This window comes from Triticum urartu, chromosome 6 (genome assembly GCF_003073215.2).
Source record: "Triticum urartu cultivar G1812 chromosome 6, Tu2.1, whole genome shotgun sequence".
NCBI lineage: Eukaryota > Viridiplantae > Streptophyta > Magnoliopsida > Poales > Poaceae > Triticum > Triticum urartu.
The window spans coordinates 118,335,851-118,352,588 of NC_053027.1; the positions used below are offsets into that span (position 1 = coordinate 118,335,851).

The window sequence follows — 16,738 nt, forward strand, 5'->3', positions numbered from 1 at the left end:
ACATTTGAATACCATATGAACTATGAGATTTATTTTATATTTGGTGCAACGTACGGGCATTTTTTGCCAGTATTAGTTTACAAGAGGGAACACATTTTAAGACGCACAAGTAGTAATATATTTTTTGGATTCTCAAACAAGGGTTTTCTTCGGATTTGGACATGTGGTTGGCCTCGGCCTATCTGCCCGTGTCCGTCCCTGACTGTATAGCCTGTAGGTGGTTGATCTGGAAACCGGCTCTTGATCGGACGGACGGTGTAGGTCCACACCTTGCTCCCGAGTCCCTGACCAATATATGCCTCCCAGCGGCCCCAATCCCCCCCTACCGTGGCCGACTCCCGACTCAGGCGGTCGCCAAATCGTCTCTCCGCCGGCGCCGTAGAAGAAGCGCCCGAGATTCCTTTCCAGCCGAGCCGCGCCGCGCCGCCCACTGCCTTAGCGTGGAGCGGAGCGGACAGGAGATCCGTCCAGGCGAGTTCTTCTCTCGGTGGTACGGAAGCCCTAAATTATTTGCGCCTGGATACTTCTAGGAGTTCCTTGTTCGTTGCTGCGAGCAATCAAATGCATACCCTTATTACTTCCTGAGACGCTTGAATCTACCCCAGTTAGCCGTCGATTTGACCCGGTTTGATCTAACATCAGCTTGTCCCCCCCCCTTGAAAAAGTTGGGGTTCGACTGAGCTAGGGTTTGTGCCTGGCGTTGGTAGGGTCGCATTGCGCTTTAGCGCGTGCGTAAGGTTGTGTAGGTGGGGTGGGTCTGCCTGTGCCTGGGCTTAGCCCCTCAGCGGGAGTCTGGGAACTGTTGCTCTTAGCACAAGAGTGACCACTATGACTTCAGTCCTCACGTTCATGTGTTTCCCTGCGTGTTTTCTTATGTGGTGGTGTAGATTTTATTTTGATGGCGTATATGGCAGTAGAAATATTTGAAGTTGTCGGATTCTGACACCCTCTGGTGATGATTGCAGGCAAATATTGTCCAGATGAGTTCGAAGAAGGTTCCGTTCAATCGGCATAAGGAGAACGAGGAGGCGAGGAAGAAGGTCAGGGGTTTGAGTCCCTTTTAAACCTTTCCTGAGATACTTCACTTTGCTTTCTGCACACACTTTTGGTTCATATCTGAGTTTAACTCTTTGGTATTGTGAAGAGGGAGGAAGATGAAGCGGCGCGTGTGTACGCGGAGTTTGTCAAGTCATTTGAGGGTGAAAGCGCATCTGGGTCAAAGTTTGTCCGAGGGGGTGTTATCGACCCCAATGCCAAGCTGAGAGCTGATTCTGAAGGTTAGTGATAGGGGTTTCATTCTCCTGTACTTTGCCATGGTTACCTTCCAGTTTGTAGTTTCAGTATCAATCATGATGGATATATGCACTGTTTCTTTTTATTGCTCCAATTAATCAAGAGGCTGCCCTTTTTATTCATTCGCCGATGACAGGTGGAAATTCCAAAGATAGGGGGTCTGTTCCAAAGAAGGGCAGTAGGTAACTGAAATAAATACTTGATTTCTAGAAGATGGTATCCTGTGGCACCACGGCTACATCTTTAGACATCATGTGCTGATATACCCAGAAATGGGACTTCAGAGCCCAAGCATGAGCAGTTTTAAAACGCCTGATGATATATTCTGGCTTATAATTTACTATATGTTACAATTATGACTCCTGAATTATTAGTTTATTTACCTTTTGTTGCCAAGTTCTGAATGCATTTAAAATATGCATGGTTTGAAGAAGAAAATAGTCTTGTCTGGCCTTATGAACAGCCATGCCATCTCATTTCATGACACATAATGCACCTGCATTTATGCTGTAGTGCAGACTATAGTTGCGCTTCCTCAAAATAGCTATTCATCGTTGCGCTGACCTGATGCTCAAGATCTTGATAATGTATTAGGGGTACAAAATTTGTGTTCTGCTTTGTTTATAGTACACGAGTAATCTGGTCATGACTTTTTAGAGTCACATACCATGGAGAGAGCATCCATGTTGTTTCTATCAAAGTGGAATTAATTGTGAGATAACTCTAAATTTGTAAAACCTGTATGAATAATAATTCATTGGCAGCAAATGCCATATTTGATGGTATTAATGTAATAACTACCAAATGTGTCAGGCTTTTGTGAAGTTTTCAATGTCAATGATGCTGATTGTACTCCCCTAGAATCTTGAACCAACTTCCAAAATTCAAGCAATAGAATTTTGTTAGTTGCAGCGAACGTTTACTAATTCTGATATGAGTTTGCTTCAAAACCCGATGCTTTCAACTAATTATATTATTATTTTATTCAAACGTGGAAAAATGTAGGTACTCTTAACCTGCAATGCAGATTGGAGCTTTACTTTGACTTTTACTTGTCTCGCGTCCCATGCTATCATAAGTTAAGAATGTTCTGTGGTTTCCACTGAATCATTGAGGCATGGCCCGATGGTAGGATAAATTAGACTCCCTATATATAAACTAGAATGGATTCAAACTTGTGGGGAAATTAATAAAATATGCACATATATTTGATTGACATGATTTTGAATAGAGAAAGCACACAAATTAGTGGAAGGTGAAAGTTTCAGCAGTTCAATAAGAATGCCTGAAATAGCCCTGTAGAGAGTAAATTAGTATTTTTTTGTTTAATTACTCAAATATCCTTTTGCTGTTGCTGTTATCCATAACCCCATGTCATCTAGTGTACAAATGATATGCGGCATAGTAACTTACGAGCGTAATACATACCTTATACATAGCATATTTTTATCCAGGTATGTTCCATCTTTTGTGCCACCCTCATTTGGGAGAGAACCGGAGAAAAAGGTTTGTCGCTGACGTTATTCTCATGATTGCGTCTGTAGTCAGTATGGTTCTTCAGTTGAGCATTACCTTGACCTGCAGAAGGAAGATGAGCGGCCAAAGGAAAAGGAAAGAGGAAAGCCACGGGCAATAGACACTGTCATGGAGGAATTGAAGCTGGAGAAAGAGCTTCGAGAAAGGCGTAATCAAGAACGTGCCAGTCGACATGGTGACACCTCCGTGGTAGGTTCTGTTTTAGTATATGTTAGAGTGGAGCTTTTGGTTCGTTCTACTAGACGTAATATGAAATAAATGATTGGGTAATTTTGATTATATGCTGAAATATTCCTTGTTAGGCGACTAGAATGTGAAAATAAATCCTGTTTGCTAACTTGGAGAAACATTTTTCTAACATGTTTCCAGCTGATAAGATAAAATTGTGATTGATTCCCATTCCCCTCTCAGAATCTTTGTAGTTTGTCCTTGTATACTGATGCTTGAAGCCATTTCCTGCAGCCCTCTAGCCGTTTTGATGAACTACCAGATGAATTTGATCCCACTGGGAGACTGCCAGGATCATTTGATGATGGAGATCCGCAAACCACAAATTTATATGTTGGCAATCTCTCTCCTAAGGTCGATTTCCCCACTACTTGTTCTGTCTAGACATAATTTTAAGTGTACATGCATCATGATTATCTTAACCGTGCAATGTAAACCATATGCTGTTAGGTGGATGAGAATTTTCTTCTGCGGACATTTGGTCGGTTTGGACCTATTGCAAGCGTCAAGATCATGTGGCCTCGAACAGAAGAAGAACGCAAAAGGCAAAGGCATTGTGGCTTTGTTGCATTCATGAATAGAGCAGAAGGACAGGCAGCCAAGGATGAAATGCAAGGTTACTGTGCACTTCCATATAGTGGATGTCATATTATAGGAACCTGAAACGTATTCATACTTTTGAAGTACTACTAGTATTCCTGCTTCTAGTTTACTGAGTTATTTATCTCAGGTGTTGTTGTGTATGACTATGAGCTGAAGATTGGGTGGGGGAAATCTGTTGCTCTTCCATCACAAGCACTACCTGCTCCTCCTCCAGGACACATGGCTATCAGAAACAAGGAGGTTGATTCTTTCATCCCAAAGTCCCTACGTAATACTTGTAATTTTTGTGGAAGTTGCAAGTAGTTTTGCACGTTTTTGGTGTTTTCGTGTTGTTGATGACATTTTGTATTTCTATGTTATGCAGGGTGGTACTGTCATCATATCTGGTCCTGGAGGTCCACCTGTTGCATCTGTTACACAGCAAACCTCAGAGCTGGTTGGTGACTTTTTGGTTATTATTACAAATGTCCTTGTGCTGTGTTGTGGCCTTAATATCCATGCCATCCTTGCAATAAAGCAATATCATTGAAAAATTTCCCATGTTTTTCATTGAGACCTTTTGAAGGATGAAGAATGGTTCATTTTCATAATAAATCATAATATCATTTCAGAATTTTTTTCAGAAAACATGAGTGCTTGAGTTCTATGGAATGAGAGAAAATTCTATGTTCCCTTGTTGCGTACGAATTAACTTATGGAATATCTTTTCGTCTGTTCTCAGTGTCGCATTAATTTTGTAGTCCTTCCACATGTGTTCATCACTGGGGTAATGATTAAATATATCCTAATGACTACCTGGAAAATAATCCCAGTCTGAGAAAAATGTGAATTTGAATGGTCGAATAGTAATGCCCTGGTCAAATTCAAAAATTGTGTTACAAATTTATACATATTGGAACCATTCATGAGAAAACCGGTTCCTCCCAATAACTGATCGGGTCAGGTACTGTTTTCAGTCAAATTTTTAATATGATTTTTAAACCTTTTACCAGCACTGAATTGCATGTGAGTTTGCCAGCTATGTTCTGTAGTGTTTCATTAGCCTAGATAGAATCCAATAAGTTCTGCATCGATAAGGATGTTGGCATGTTAGTTTTCTAGTCAAATATGTAATTTCACTTTGCTGACTCATTTGGTTTGACAGGTGCTTACTCCAAATGTTCCTGATATAATGGTTGCTCCGCCAGATGATTCACATCTTCGGCATGTGATTGATACAATGGCCCTGCATGTACTTGATGGCGGATGTGCTTTTGAACAAGCTATAATGGAACGAGGACGAGGAAAAGCATTATTTAACTTCTTGTTTGATCTTAAATCTAAAGAACACACATACTATGTTTGGCGGTTATACTCATTCGCTCAGGTATCAATTGATGTTTGTACTTCTACATTTTCAATGTTATCTTTATGATCTAACAATAGAAAACTGTCTATGTTCTGTCCATTCAATCTCCGTTATTTTGGTCACGTGGTGATAGTAAAGCTGTCTGTATGTGCTATCTTTGGTTGCAATACAGATGCATATTTTTTGTTTATCGTTACGACATTTTACCAGTGTATATGTTTTGCAAAGAGAGTACCTAGTAATTGCTCCAAATGAACAATTATTTAGTTCAACGAAATTTATGTTCTTTCCTTCTTAGTATGTCCTGATCAGCTTGTTCTGTAAAATTCGGCAGTCTACTAATGTTTGGCTTGAATATAAGACCGTTATAGGAACCAGATACATGTGTTTCTTACATATGCAAACCACATGTATGAGCTAGCTATATGGGGATCACTCTACCAATATGACACTAATATAAATTCTTGTGATATTGGAACGCAGGGCGATACTTTACAACGATGGCGAACAGAACCATTTATCATGATTACAGGAAGTGGAAGGTAATAGTGACGGCAAACAGTGCCATTATGTGTTTGTAACCGTGTTCATTGATGATCTGACAATTTTGTATTAAATATGTTACTTTAGATGGGTTCCACCTGCTTTGCCATCCAGCCGAAGTCCTGATCGTGAAAAAGAATCTACTTTTGCAGCTGGTAGAACCAGGGTAAGGTTTGGTTGGACCTTGTCAGATGTTCTTTTTTACTTTGCCTTCTTTTAGATGGTGTCCATTACATGATTAATTTGTGTTCCATTCTCCAGCGTGTTGAAGTGGAGCGCACATTGACCGAGACACAACGTGATGAATTTGAGGACATGCTGCGTGCATTGACATTAGAGAGAAGTCAGATACGGGAGGCTATGGGATTTGCATTGGATAATGCTGATGCTGCTGGAGAGGTAGTACCCCTTGCACATTTGACCTAATCAGCTAATTCCTCTCTTCTTTTTGCCTTGAATTATCTATAGCTTATGATTATGAGTTTGTTATATTGTTTTGATTGATTTGATCTCACGTGTCCTGTTAATAGCTCTTTCTTGTTATTACTTGTGACCACTCTGAGTTAGCTAATAGCTTGATCATTATGAGTAAACCTGATTGTGGTTGTGCTTTGCAAGCTTGATGAATTATCTGTTTTAAACATATGCTTTTGATGAGGCCTAATTTATGTCCAAGGAGAGTAAATAAACAATATAACACATATAGTGATACATTTTGACTATCAGGACCATCTGGTCTTATATATAACTGTACATGTTTTATTCTCTGCTTGATGTCATTTATTTGTCGTGAACTACACTTCAGAGGTCTACTGAATATTGTTGTGCACTTCAATTATATTTTGTTCTTCATATTTCATGAGAACACATTGGTTCTTGTTTTGTGTAGATTGTCGAGGTTCTTGTAGAATCTTTGACACTCAAGGAGACACCTATCCCAACTAAGGTTGCACGGCTTATGCTAGTGTCCGACATCCTTCATAACAGTAGTGCTCCTGTGAAGAATGCCTCTGCATTTCGAACCAAGTTTGAGACTGCTATACCTGATGTCATGGAGAGCTTCAATGACTTGTATTGCAGTATCACAGGAAGGATTACTGCTGAAGCTCTGAAGGTAATGCTGCTAGATTTCTCGAGTTGCAGAGATTAACTGTTTTCCTTTGATGTTCTTACTAATAATTCATTATTTTGCAGGAGAGGGTTTTGAAAGTTCTACAAGTATGGGCAGACTGGTTCCTGTTTTCTGATGCATATCTGAATGGGCTAAAAGCTACCTTTCTTAGACCAGGCAACTCTGGGGTCACCTCGTTCCACTCTCTATGTGGTGATGCACCAGAAATTGAAAAGAAAACTAGCTCTGAGGATAATAATGGGTTTAGGCTTGATGAAGATGGTGCCCTGGCCACAGGAAAGGCAGCGGCGACGAAGGAGCTGTTGAGTCTTCCACTTGCTGAACTTGAACGTCGTTGTAGGCATAATGGCCTCTCACTTTGCGGTGGTAAAGAGACGATGGTTGCCAGATTGCTCAGCTTGGAAGAGGCTGAGAAGGAGCAAGTATATCAGAAAGACGTTGCCATGAAATATGTACAAGGCGAACCGCATAGAGCTGGAAGAGAGGATGTTGGTTTGAACGCTCGTAGGCTTGGAGATGGTACTGGTGACAGTGAATCAGATATGCTGGGGCTCTCTCGTCACAGTATGCAAACAGGCCAAAGACGCTCTAGAGAGTGCGTATCTCCTGAACCTGAACAAGTTTCAAGCAAGAAGCAGAAAGCTGATCCTGTTTTGCCAGCTTCTAAATGGAACCGAGAGGACAACGACAATGATGAAGATAGAATAAACGGTCAAGGATTGGGATTAAGCTATTCATCTGGAAGTGATATTGTTGGTGATTCTGGGAAAGTGGACACAACCGAAATTAGTACCGATCAGGCAATTCACCACCCAGCTACAATTGTGGATGAAGAGCATAGGTACACCCACACCCCTCTCCAAAAGCAAATGTTTAATCATTCTACCATTTGATTTACGTTGCACATTCTTCTTACTTACAGTAGCAACTCCTTTTTGATCTACAGGCAGAAGCTAAGGCAGATTGAGATTGCTGTAATGCAGTATCGTGAATCTCTAGAGGAGAAGGGGTTGCATAGCATGGAGGAGATCGAGAGGAAGGTTGCCAGCCACCGTAGGCGCCTTCAATCAGACTATGGTTTGTCTTCAATAGATGGTGCAAACAACAGGTGGTCTTCTGGTATGTAAGAAGTCAGGAAGGGAATACCCTGTTTGTTTGATAATAGAAATGCCGTTTCTCTCGCACATCCATCCATCTATTACTTATTTTGTAGCTCACTTAGTAATTCATCTGATAATGATAACGACCCAAGTTATAACTCAAACTTTTTGTTATCCTGGTGCGTATCTCATAAGATAAACATTGTTCTGTTTTCCAGAGAGACTATCATTGGAACGGAGAGAAAGGGCGGATGATGCATGTGATTCTTCCAGGAAGCGGCCTCGCAGCCGGAGCAGGAGCCGTAGTCCTTCAAGGAAGTCATCACTGGATAGAGACCGAGAGTACAATCGCAGCAGAGGCAGATTGCATGGCAATGATGCCGGGAGAGACAGGGCGCGTGAAAAAAACTCAGGCCGAGGGAAGGATGATCACCACGATAGGAGCAGCAGAGACCGGGAAAAGGACAGGAGAACCGGAAGGTGATCGGAACCTGCTGGGCACTCATCCTTTGCCTGAACCTGCTGTGCACTCATATGAGCTGGGCTGCCTAAATGCGCCATACATGGGCTCCACGAACCTGTTTGTAATGGGGTCAGCTGGGGAACTATTTTTTGTAGTTTCAAGAACAGAAGTAGTGTTATCAAACATCTAATGTTGACTTTGAATGATTGAAATGCTGCCCATTGTCGTCATGGACCGCGGCTTAATGAACTTGGATGGCATCGGTTGCAAGTTTATGGATTTGCTGTGCTAAGGTTTTTTATGAATTGCCCTTCTCTTTGTTTCTCGTTTTTATCCGCTCCAACCGATTAACCAGTATGGCAACAAAACTTTGCTCCCACGAGATTTTGTGTGCCTTTGCTGCAACCCCCGCTCACAGCCAATGTGGAGTGGGATACTGATCGGTTGACCCCAGACGTTTCTACCCATGGATATTAAGATCATTCGCTCTATGCTTTTCTCAGTCAGATCGGCCTATTGGATGCTAGCTGATACTAAAGACAGACGTGAGGTGTGGTTAGAGGGGCGCGCGGATGCATCTAGTTCCAAGGTTAGACAAAGGCATGGTCTAAGATGTGGAAAACAGTTGTGCTTGTTAAGGTCAAAATTTTCCTACGGAGGTTGGCTCAGCAATCGTTACCGACAGCAGACTTGCTGCAACATCACAACATGTCGACTAACAAAAAATCTCTCATTTCCGACTCGAATAAATTTTTTTATTTTGAAATAAAGGTTCTTGTCTTGTGGGGAACGATGCACACATTTTTGGAATCCGGTATCAACAGGTATAATCCCCTCTCCGAACTATGTTTTCTTTCAAGCCTTTCAATCAATCAATGTGACCCTCGTAGGGCAGCTCTTGCTAAAACTCTGAGCAATTTCTTGGAGTGTTTGTGGATTGTGCAGATCAGATAACTCATAGCTTCATTCTCTGCTCGAATGTAATATGGCCAGGTGCATTTGGGTCCTTGAAGATCAGGATCTACAGGAAGTTGTTTTTGTAAACCACGAGCCCGATGGTGGATTTTATTTTCGTTGATGCAGGCCGATGGGGTCTTCTGTTCATGAGGCCGTGACTCCCTCACATCCGCCATGCTGGTCTCCTCCCGTCAATGGGTCAAAACCGGTCAGGGGGAGAAAGGGTTGAATCCTGAACAGTTTTAAGAGTTGCGGATTGTAATTTAAACGGTATTGAAGTTCGGGTTGTAAATTAGACTAAACCAAGAGTTCAGGGTTGAGATATGCATTTCTTCCCTATTTATAACCTTTGTACCGAAATACTCATAGCTAAGGAAAAGTAGTACAAGTTCCCCCAACTACAAGTATTTCAGTACAGAAGAAGTACTTCCTTACGCTTGTCATTTCCTGCGAGTCAAATTTTGTCTCGTACTCCGTCCATAAAAAAATATAAGAGCGCTCACGTTTCGTACTCCCTCCGTAAAGAAATGTAAGAGCGTTCAGATTCACAAATAAAATACAGAAGGAGTATTTCATAATTCTTTGTTCCACTCTACATTTTTTTTGCGGGTAGAAGACTTGTATTACTCAGAATCAATATGATTACAATCTGCAAGAGCTAACTCTAGGAAAACTGAAGGTCCTGACCCAAGGCAAGTCATAGTTCTTCCTTCAACCCTCGCAAACGACGCTAAACTGTCGCTAACTTTATTCTGAGAACGATTAACAAAGCTAATATGAGTTCTACGAAGAGACATTAAATGACGAATCTCTCTAATAATGGTTGAATATAAGGATCTGTCCTCATCCTGGGCTTGAATCATCTTCAAGGCCACCATGGAGTCCATCTCGACGATAATTGGGAGTTCTGACCGTTGGATTGATAGAGATAGGCCTTCCTTCCACCCTACATTTGAAATGTTGTCCGGTACCATTCCCTTTCGAAGAAAAAATGTTGTCCGGTACATTTCATTCAACTTTCATTTGTACGTCCAGAAAATAGTAGTCAGGTTTGTTTTCTCCCTAACTCGAAAAAGAAGGATTAATTTTTTTATGAACCCAAGTTTAAGTACGATGCACATGCACTTGTTGACCACGCCATGGCAAAAGCCGGCCTTTTCCTATTTCCTTCTCTTTGGAAACTACTGCGCATTCCATCCCCACCCTGCTAGAAGACAAGTTGGCATCTATCTCCTGATCCTCCGTTCCTATATAATCCTTCTTCCTCCTGAAGCTTCGCCATCGTAGCTGTGCTGCGTTGTAACTCCATTCCTCCACCATTTCCTGGCGCCCTACCTCATGTGCTCACCTTATTCAACTGTAGCAGATTCTGTTGTGTTTCCTCTCACCTACAACATTGGATGGCGCTGCATTAAGCAAAGAATTATCTTTAACTTTTACTAGAAGTTGGGAATGCATCTGAATAAAGCAAGATTGTACCTCAAGTACCTCTTTCTATGCAAAGGGTTTTCATTTTTGCGTAACATAATGTCCAAACATTACACCCCCAACTTTAGTCAGAAGTTCTATTTCCATTTTCTCAACCGTTGAATCACACATGGTTAGTCTGGAATTGCAGCAACAAACCGTCACGAAAGGCCAAGCCTCGGACAAAAACATTAGCATAATATGCGGAAAGCCATCACACAGCACTACATAGGAATAGTTTTTCCGGCAATAATAAAAACAACTCTGCATAATCCTGCATTCTCATGGCCAAAGGATATTATGTGTCAGCAAAAATGATTCATAAAAAGGATTGACTTCAGCATTTGGAATTGTACTTAGCTACAAAGTTTTGTTCCCCCTATGCACCTTTAGAAATAGAACAAAACAGAATGTTCAGATTTATCACAGACAAATAATTTTGGTAATAAATGACGAACCAGATAAACCAATAAACATAATAAAGTAGTAGTTCTTAGCAGTTTAACATCAAAAGATGAACAACAAAAACATGAATATCAATGGTATGACCATTGAGGCATCGAGCACCACATGTACATGAAAAAAATGATAAGGGTAGGAAGAATGCTCTGAACTTTTATATACCCCCGCTTGTGCTGGAAAATTCATCGGTTTACAACGCTGCAGTATCCTTTGACCTAGCTGTAGTGGAGCATACAGGAAGTCGAGATTCGCGTCCGGACAATAACAGCCATACAGACTGCTCCATGGGCGCCAAATACTCTCGGAGAGCCAGGAACAATGGTCCAGCAGTCCTACATCGGGATCACATCAACCGATGTAGGGGAATCCATCGTTACCATACAAGGACTATGCAGGGCTGGGAATGAATCCCCAGCGCATAGTCAAGTTGCTTCACCCCGTATTTGATCGACTGCTAGCAATTGCACATCAAAGATTCCGACCCGAGATCCAGGCCATATAACTCAATCAGGAACGATCATACAATAGTTGATGCAATGCAACTGGACCGAAGCGTCAACACCTGGCATGGCGTGATAAACTCCCGAGCTCCCAGTGCATGTGTCTGCTCGATGTGTCCGAGCTGGAGCGTCAGCACCTGGCGTGGTGTGACAAACTCCCGAGCTCTCATAACACATGCGATACTCCTCTGTATTGAAAGTCCGCTAACAAGTACACGACCCAAAATTCAAACCCCTACACACAACGTGCACTTATCATGCATGCAGTGTGTCGGAAACAACATGTATCACAAGTTCGCAACACGAACTCTACGACTCGAAGCACATAGGTTCTAAAGAGCAAATCGTAGCAGTGTTATTTACACACAAAGGTCACATGACCCAACATACAACAAGCATCAGCAGAAGCAAAATATGTCTTACTAAAGACAAGTTTAAAAAGGGGCACAAGAGGCCTGAAAGAAGATACAACGACCCTTCTTAGTGGACATTGAATTCCACTTAGAAACCACCATTGGGTTTAGTGGTCTCCTCTGCAACAAGTTAATTTGTAGCCACTTAGAAACCACCATTGGGTTTAGTGGTCTCCTCCGCAACAAGTTAATTAAGCTACAAATATACTCCGCAAGACTTATATCAGGAACTATCTACTCATGTTCAAGTATCAAGGGAAAAGGTATTTGGACTAGTTTGTAGAATTGCCAGCATTGACCTTGGGTTACTCAGAGCATCTCCAGCCGTTCGGCCCCCCAGGGGCGATAATATCGGCGTGGGGGCGGTCGGTTTCCCAACCGCCACCCCACGACCCCCTTTTTGAAAAATAAACTCGGCCAAAGTTCGGCCAAACACGACGCATATTCGTCGCGATTTCATTGATATTTGTACAAAAACTTAAACACATAAATCTAAACTAAACTAAAAAAACGCCTAGCACTATTGCGTCGCCGCGCTGCTGCCGAAAAGCCCCGCTTTCTACATGCCGAGGAGCCTGTAGAACCGGGTGTAGTCGCCGCCGTCCCTGTTGGACCCCTGACCAGCGTCGCCGATGCGCGGGGGGTTGGACGACCCGGGCGCGTCCTCGTCGTCGCTGTCGAGGATGACGACGCCACCCTCCACGCATCCGCGGCGATCTCCTCGAGGGCGCGGCGCTGGCGCTCCACCTGCTCGCGAACGCAGTGCGCCTTCGCCCATTTGAGGGCGGTCTCGTCGGCGGCGGTCATGTCCGCGTGCTCTAATTCACGGGGAGCAACCCTGGCTCGGTCTTCGGCCTGACGAGCCGGGAAGAAGGAGAGGGGCGTCCACCGTCGTGGATGATGAGGCCGCACCTGCGACGCCCGAGTGGCGTCTCCTTTTGGCTCCGGCTTGACGGGGCGGAGTGCCGGCGAACCGGAGGAGAGGGAGCTAGAGCCCGACGACGAGGAGGTCGCCGTCTCCATCCACCGCGGCGTCCATGAGCTGCCGCGACGGCGTGAGAAGGTGGGAGGCGCCGGGCACTCCAGGCGCGGCGTGTTGCCGGCCTCGATGTGCTCGGAGGTCGCCGTCTCCATCCGCCGCGGCGTCCATGAGCTGCCGCGACGGCGTGAGAAGGTGGGAGGCGCCGGGCACTCCAGGCGCGGCGTGTTGCCGGCCTCGATGTGCTCGAGGACGGCTTCGAGGGTGCAGCCGGGGACGCCCCACCATTGGCGCCGTCCCTGGGAGTTGTGGCGACCACGGGGCTCGACGCCGTTCGAGGAGGCGAGCTGCTCGGCGTGGCGGCGTTTGAAGTACACCGTCCACAGCGTGTTGCTGTCGGGGGCGTACCTCGGCTGGTTGCGCACCTCCTCCGTCAAGGAGGACCGGATGCGCGCGATCTCGGCGCGCCGGGCAGCGCCGGTGGCACCGACACTCCGCCGGTGCTCAGCTTCCACATGCCCGGCACCTGCATGTCCGGCGGTGCCGAGTAGTCGGCCTCCTAGAGGAGCCGCGCCTCGTCCTCGTGCAGGTGACGACGGCTGAAGCCGTTAGCCGCCGCGGCGTCGCCTGGGTAACGCTCGGCCATGCTCGTGGGCAGGGAGAAAGGCGGAGAGGCGAGCTCGGTCGAGAGGGGTGTCGGCGGCGAGAGGAGGAGCTCGGTCGAGAGTGTGTGTGCTCCCCGGCGAGGGAGGGCCTTTTTATAGCCGGGCGTGGGTGATGGGAGGGCAGCCGACGTGTGTACGCGTGGCAGGATCGGGCGAGACGCGCGTCGCCGCGCCTTCACTGCGCCGCCCGTGAGGTATCAATGGAGGCTGACCGGTGCGGCATCGCGTCAGCTTTGACATTGATTCCCCGCGGGAACCGAGGCGATGAGGACGATGATGCGCCGTGGTCACTGACTCGGCGGGTCAGCCGTTCTTTCGCACCAAAAACGATTCCCCCGGCGCCCCCGGGCCCCCCCCCCCCCCCCGCGCCGGGTTTGGCCTGAATTCGCCGGCGCCAGTTTCGGGCCTAAACGGCGAAAATTGGGCTCCTGGGGATGCGGCTGGGCCGTTTTTTCTGCACTGGCGCTAAAAGAGGGCCTTGTGTGTGTGTGGGGGGGGGGGGGGGGGCTGTTGGGGGCTCAACTGGAGATGCTCTCAGTGGCGGAGCCAGGATTCAAGCAAACCCCGGGCCAAAACATTTTTTTTGGCCGATATTGAAAAACTTTTGCACTTACTAACCAAAATAACCGTGTACTAACATTCCAAAAAACTTAACACTTATATATGTCCCAAATTTCATTAAAAAATTTAAATTTCAGTTCAGCAATACATGCAAGACATATACATACTGCTACACACACAGTTTTTTTCCATTGAATTTCAGTTCAATGCAGTCCTAGGTTCAGTGTTAAATATCATCTCAAAAGTTCAGTGTTAAATACTTCAGTTATTCAGTATATACGCACTATGCACAGTCTCGGTCAGAAAATTACCTAGCAGCCGGTAGGACCGCAACAACACGGCGGCCTCGTCCTGGAGCGGACGACGCTCGGGGCGCAGCGGAGGTTGGGCTCCCGGCTCGCGCGCAAGACGATGGAGGCCGGAGGGAGGCCGGGAGCTCGGCCATGGCCCATGGCGGACGGTTATGGACTGGTAGCAGCATGGGACGACGGCGCCGGATCGGGACGACAGCGCGGGGGAATGCTGGTAGCGCGTGACAGGCCCTAGTAGTAGCTGTCTCTGAATTTGCAAGAAATCAAACGAACACAAGAAAATTGGTGGGAAATTTGGTGGTTAATTCACTCAGATCTGAAGCAATTAGCTAGGGTTTTCACCTGCCAGAACACGGCGGCTACAAGGGCCAAGCCCAGAATAATCCCGATCCCCTCTCCACAAGCCGGAGGAGGGTTTATAAAGAGAATTCAGAGCTAAAAGTAGCAAGCGACAAGTTCAGCAGGTAAAAGCAACGCGGTAACTTTTAAAAGTAAGTTGACAACGGTCTGAGCCGTCCAGATGAAGATCTACAGCTATAAACGCAGCTCGGTAGCGAAGCGGTAAAGTCTTCTAGGCTTCGTTGGATCACAGATCGACGGCGGACACGCATCTGGGCAACACAATATCACTGTGCTTCATCAGGTGATCTCCAACAGTTACTAGGCCTGACAATTCCCCCCGACGAAGATCAGACTTGCCCTCAAGGATGAAAAGCAGGGAATATTTTCTGAATGAAAGCTGCATCTTCCCAGGTGGCATTTGCCACTGGTAGGTTGAGCCACTTGATACGCCACTGTACCACTGGAATGCTAATGTCTCCGTGGACTTGTGGGATTAGTCGTCGCTCAAGCAGTGCTTCAGGTTGGATGAGCATGTTGCCATGTTCATCAAGTAGAGGCAATTTGGGGTTAGGTACAGCTTCAGGACCAATGTGTTTCTTGAGTTGGCTTACATGAAAAGTGGGGTGAAGTTGACAGCCTCCGGGCAGGAGGAGTCTATAAGCCATAACTCCAATTCTCTCCATGACTCTGAAAGGCCCATAGTATTTGGAGTGAAGTTTCAGGTGTCTGTGTATGCTCAAGCTGGTGTGTCTGTAAGGTTGCAATTTGACATAGACCATATCTCCAACAGCCAGTTGTCTCCCAGATCTTTTCTTGTCAGCAAAGAACTTCATTCTCTCTTGTGCTCTGAGTAAATTGTCCTTGATCTGTTGGGCTATTGTGTCTCTGTCCAGTTCAGCTTGGTGATCCTCACCTTCCACTGGTGGTAACATCAGTTCAGCAATCAGGGGAGGAGGTCTGGCATATAGAGCTTGAAAAGGAGTCATTTTTAGTGAGGTATGGAAAGTGGTGTTGTACCACCATTCAGCCATTGACAGCCAACTGTGCCATTTCTTGGGATGGGCAAAAGCCATGCATCTTAAGTAATTCTCAAGGCATTGATTTACTCTTTCTGTTTGTCCATCTGATTGGGGGTGGTAAGAAGTACTCATGTGTAATTTGACTCCCATTTTGTTGAACAAGTGCTGCCATAGATGACTAGTGAATATTCTATCTCTGTCAGTTACTATCACTATCGGCAGGCCATGTAATCTGAATATGTTGTCAGTGAAAGCTTGTGCTACTCTCTTTACAGTGATGGGGTGTCTCATGGCCACAAAGTGAGCATATTTAGTGAAACGATCAACTACAACCAGTATCATGTCCTTATGTTCAGATTTGGGCAGCCCTTCCACAAAGTCCATGCTAATGTGGGTCCAAGCAAAATCTGGAACTAGGAGGCGTTGCAATAGGCCAGGGGGTGCACATGTTGGGCCTTGTTCAATTAACAGACAGGGCACTGTTGAACAAAGGTTTGCACTGCCTTCCTCATGCCAGGCCAAGTAAACATGATTTTCAATCTGTGATAAGTTGCTCTTTCCCCAGAGTGTCCTCCTAATTCAGACTTGTGAAAAGAAGTGAGCAAGGAATTTTTCAGTTCACTTTTGTTGCCAATCATGATTTTCCCTTGTATCTGAGCACTCCACTGGTGAGAGTATAAGGAGGTTGGCCAGTTGGATCTATTGCTAATTTAGCAATTAAGTCAGAACATTTAGTGTCTCCTTTGTAACTGTTCACCACTTCAGAAATCCAAGAGGGAATTGCAGTGCTAGAGCCCAGGGCATTCAGGGCATATT

General features: G+C 45.2%; 2 protein-coding genes across 4 annotated transcripts; one reads left to right on the forward strand and one right to left on the reverse strand.

The window, feature by feature from the left end:
* Positions 1-230: 230 nt before the first annotated feature.
* Positions 231-8,521, forward strand: LOC125516293 (protein RRC1-like). Of its 3 annotated transcripts, none has more exons than XM_048681776.1 (18): positions 231-471; positions 966-1,040; positions 1,145-1,277; positions 1,430-1,475; positions 2,748-2,799; positions 2,878-3,018; positions 3,292-3,411; positions 3,508-3,673; positions 3,788-3,900; positions 4,025-4,096; positions 4,805-5,026; positions 5,492-5,550; positions 5,639-5,717; positions 5,813-5,950; positions 6,441-6,665; positions 6,746-7,524; positions 7,630-7,802; positions 8,002-8,521. In XM_048681776.1, exons 2-18 carry the CDS (start codon positions 981-983, stop codon positions 8,265-8,267), a joined length of 2,844 nt encoding a protein of 947 aa, XP_048537733.1. In that variant the 5' UTR covers positions 231-471; positions 966-980; the 3' UTR covers positions 8,268-8,521. The 3 variants fall into 3 exon arrangements, with proteins under 3 accessions (XP_048537733.1, XP_048537732.1, XP_048537734.1); XM_048681775.1 differs by having other exon boundaries at positions 282-490; XM_048681777.1 differs by lacking the exons at positions 231-471; positions 1,430-1,475.
* A 1,664-nt stretch (positions 8,522-10,185) lies between these two features.
* LOC125516294 lies at positions 10,186-13,631 on the reverse strand. Its single transcript, XM_048681778.1, has 2 exons — positions 10,683-13,631; positions 10,186-10,591 (listed from the first exon to the last, which is right to left on the reverse strand). Exon 1 carries the CDS (start codon positions 13,177-13,179, stop codon positions 12,538-12,540), a length of 642 nt encoding a protein of 213 aa, XP_048537735.1. The 5' UTR covers positions 13,180-13,631; the 3' UTR covers positions 10,186-10,591; positions 10,683-12,537.
* Positions 13,632-16,738: the final 3,107 nt, after the last annotated feature.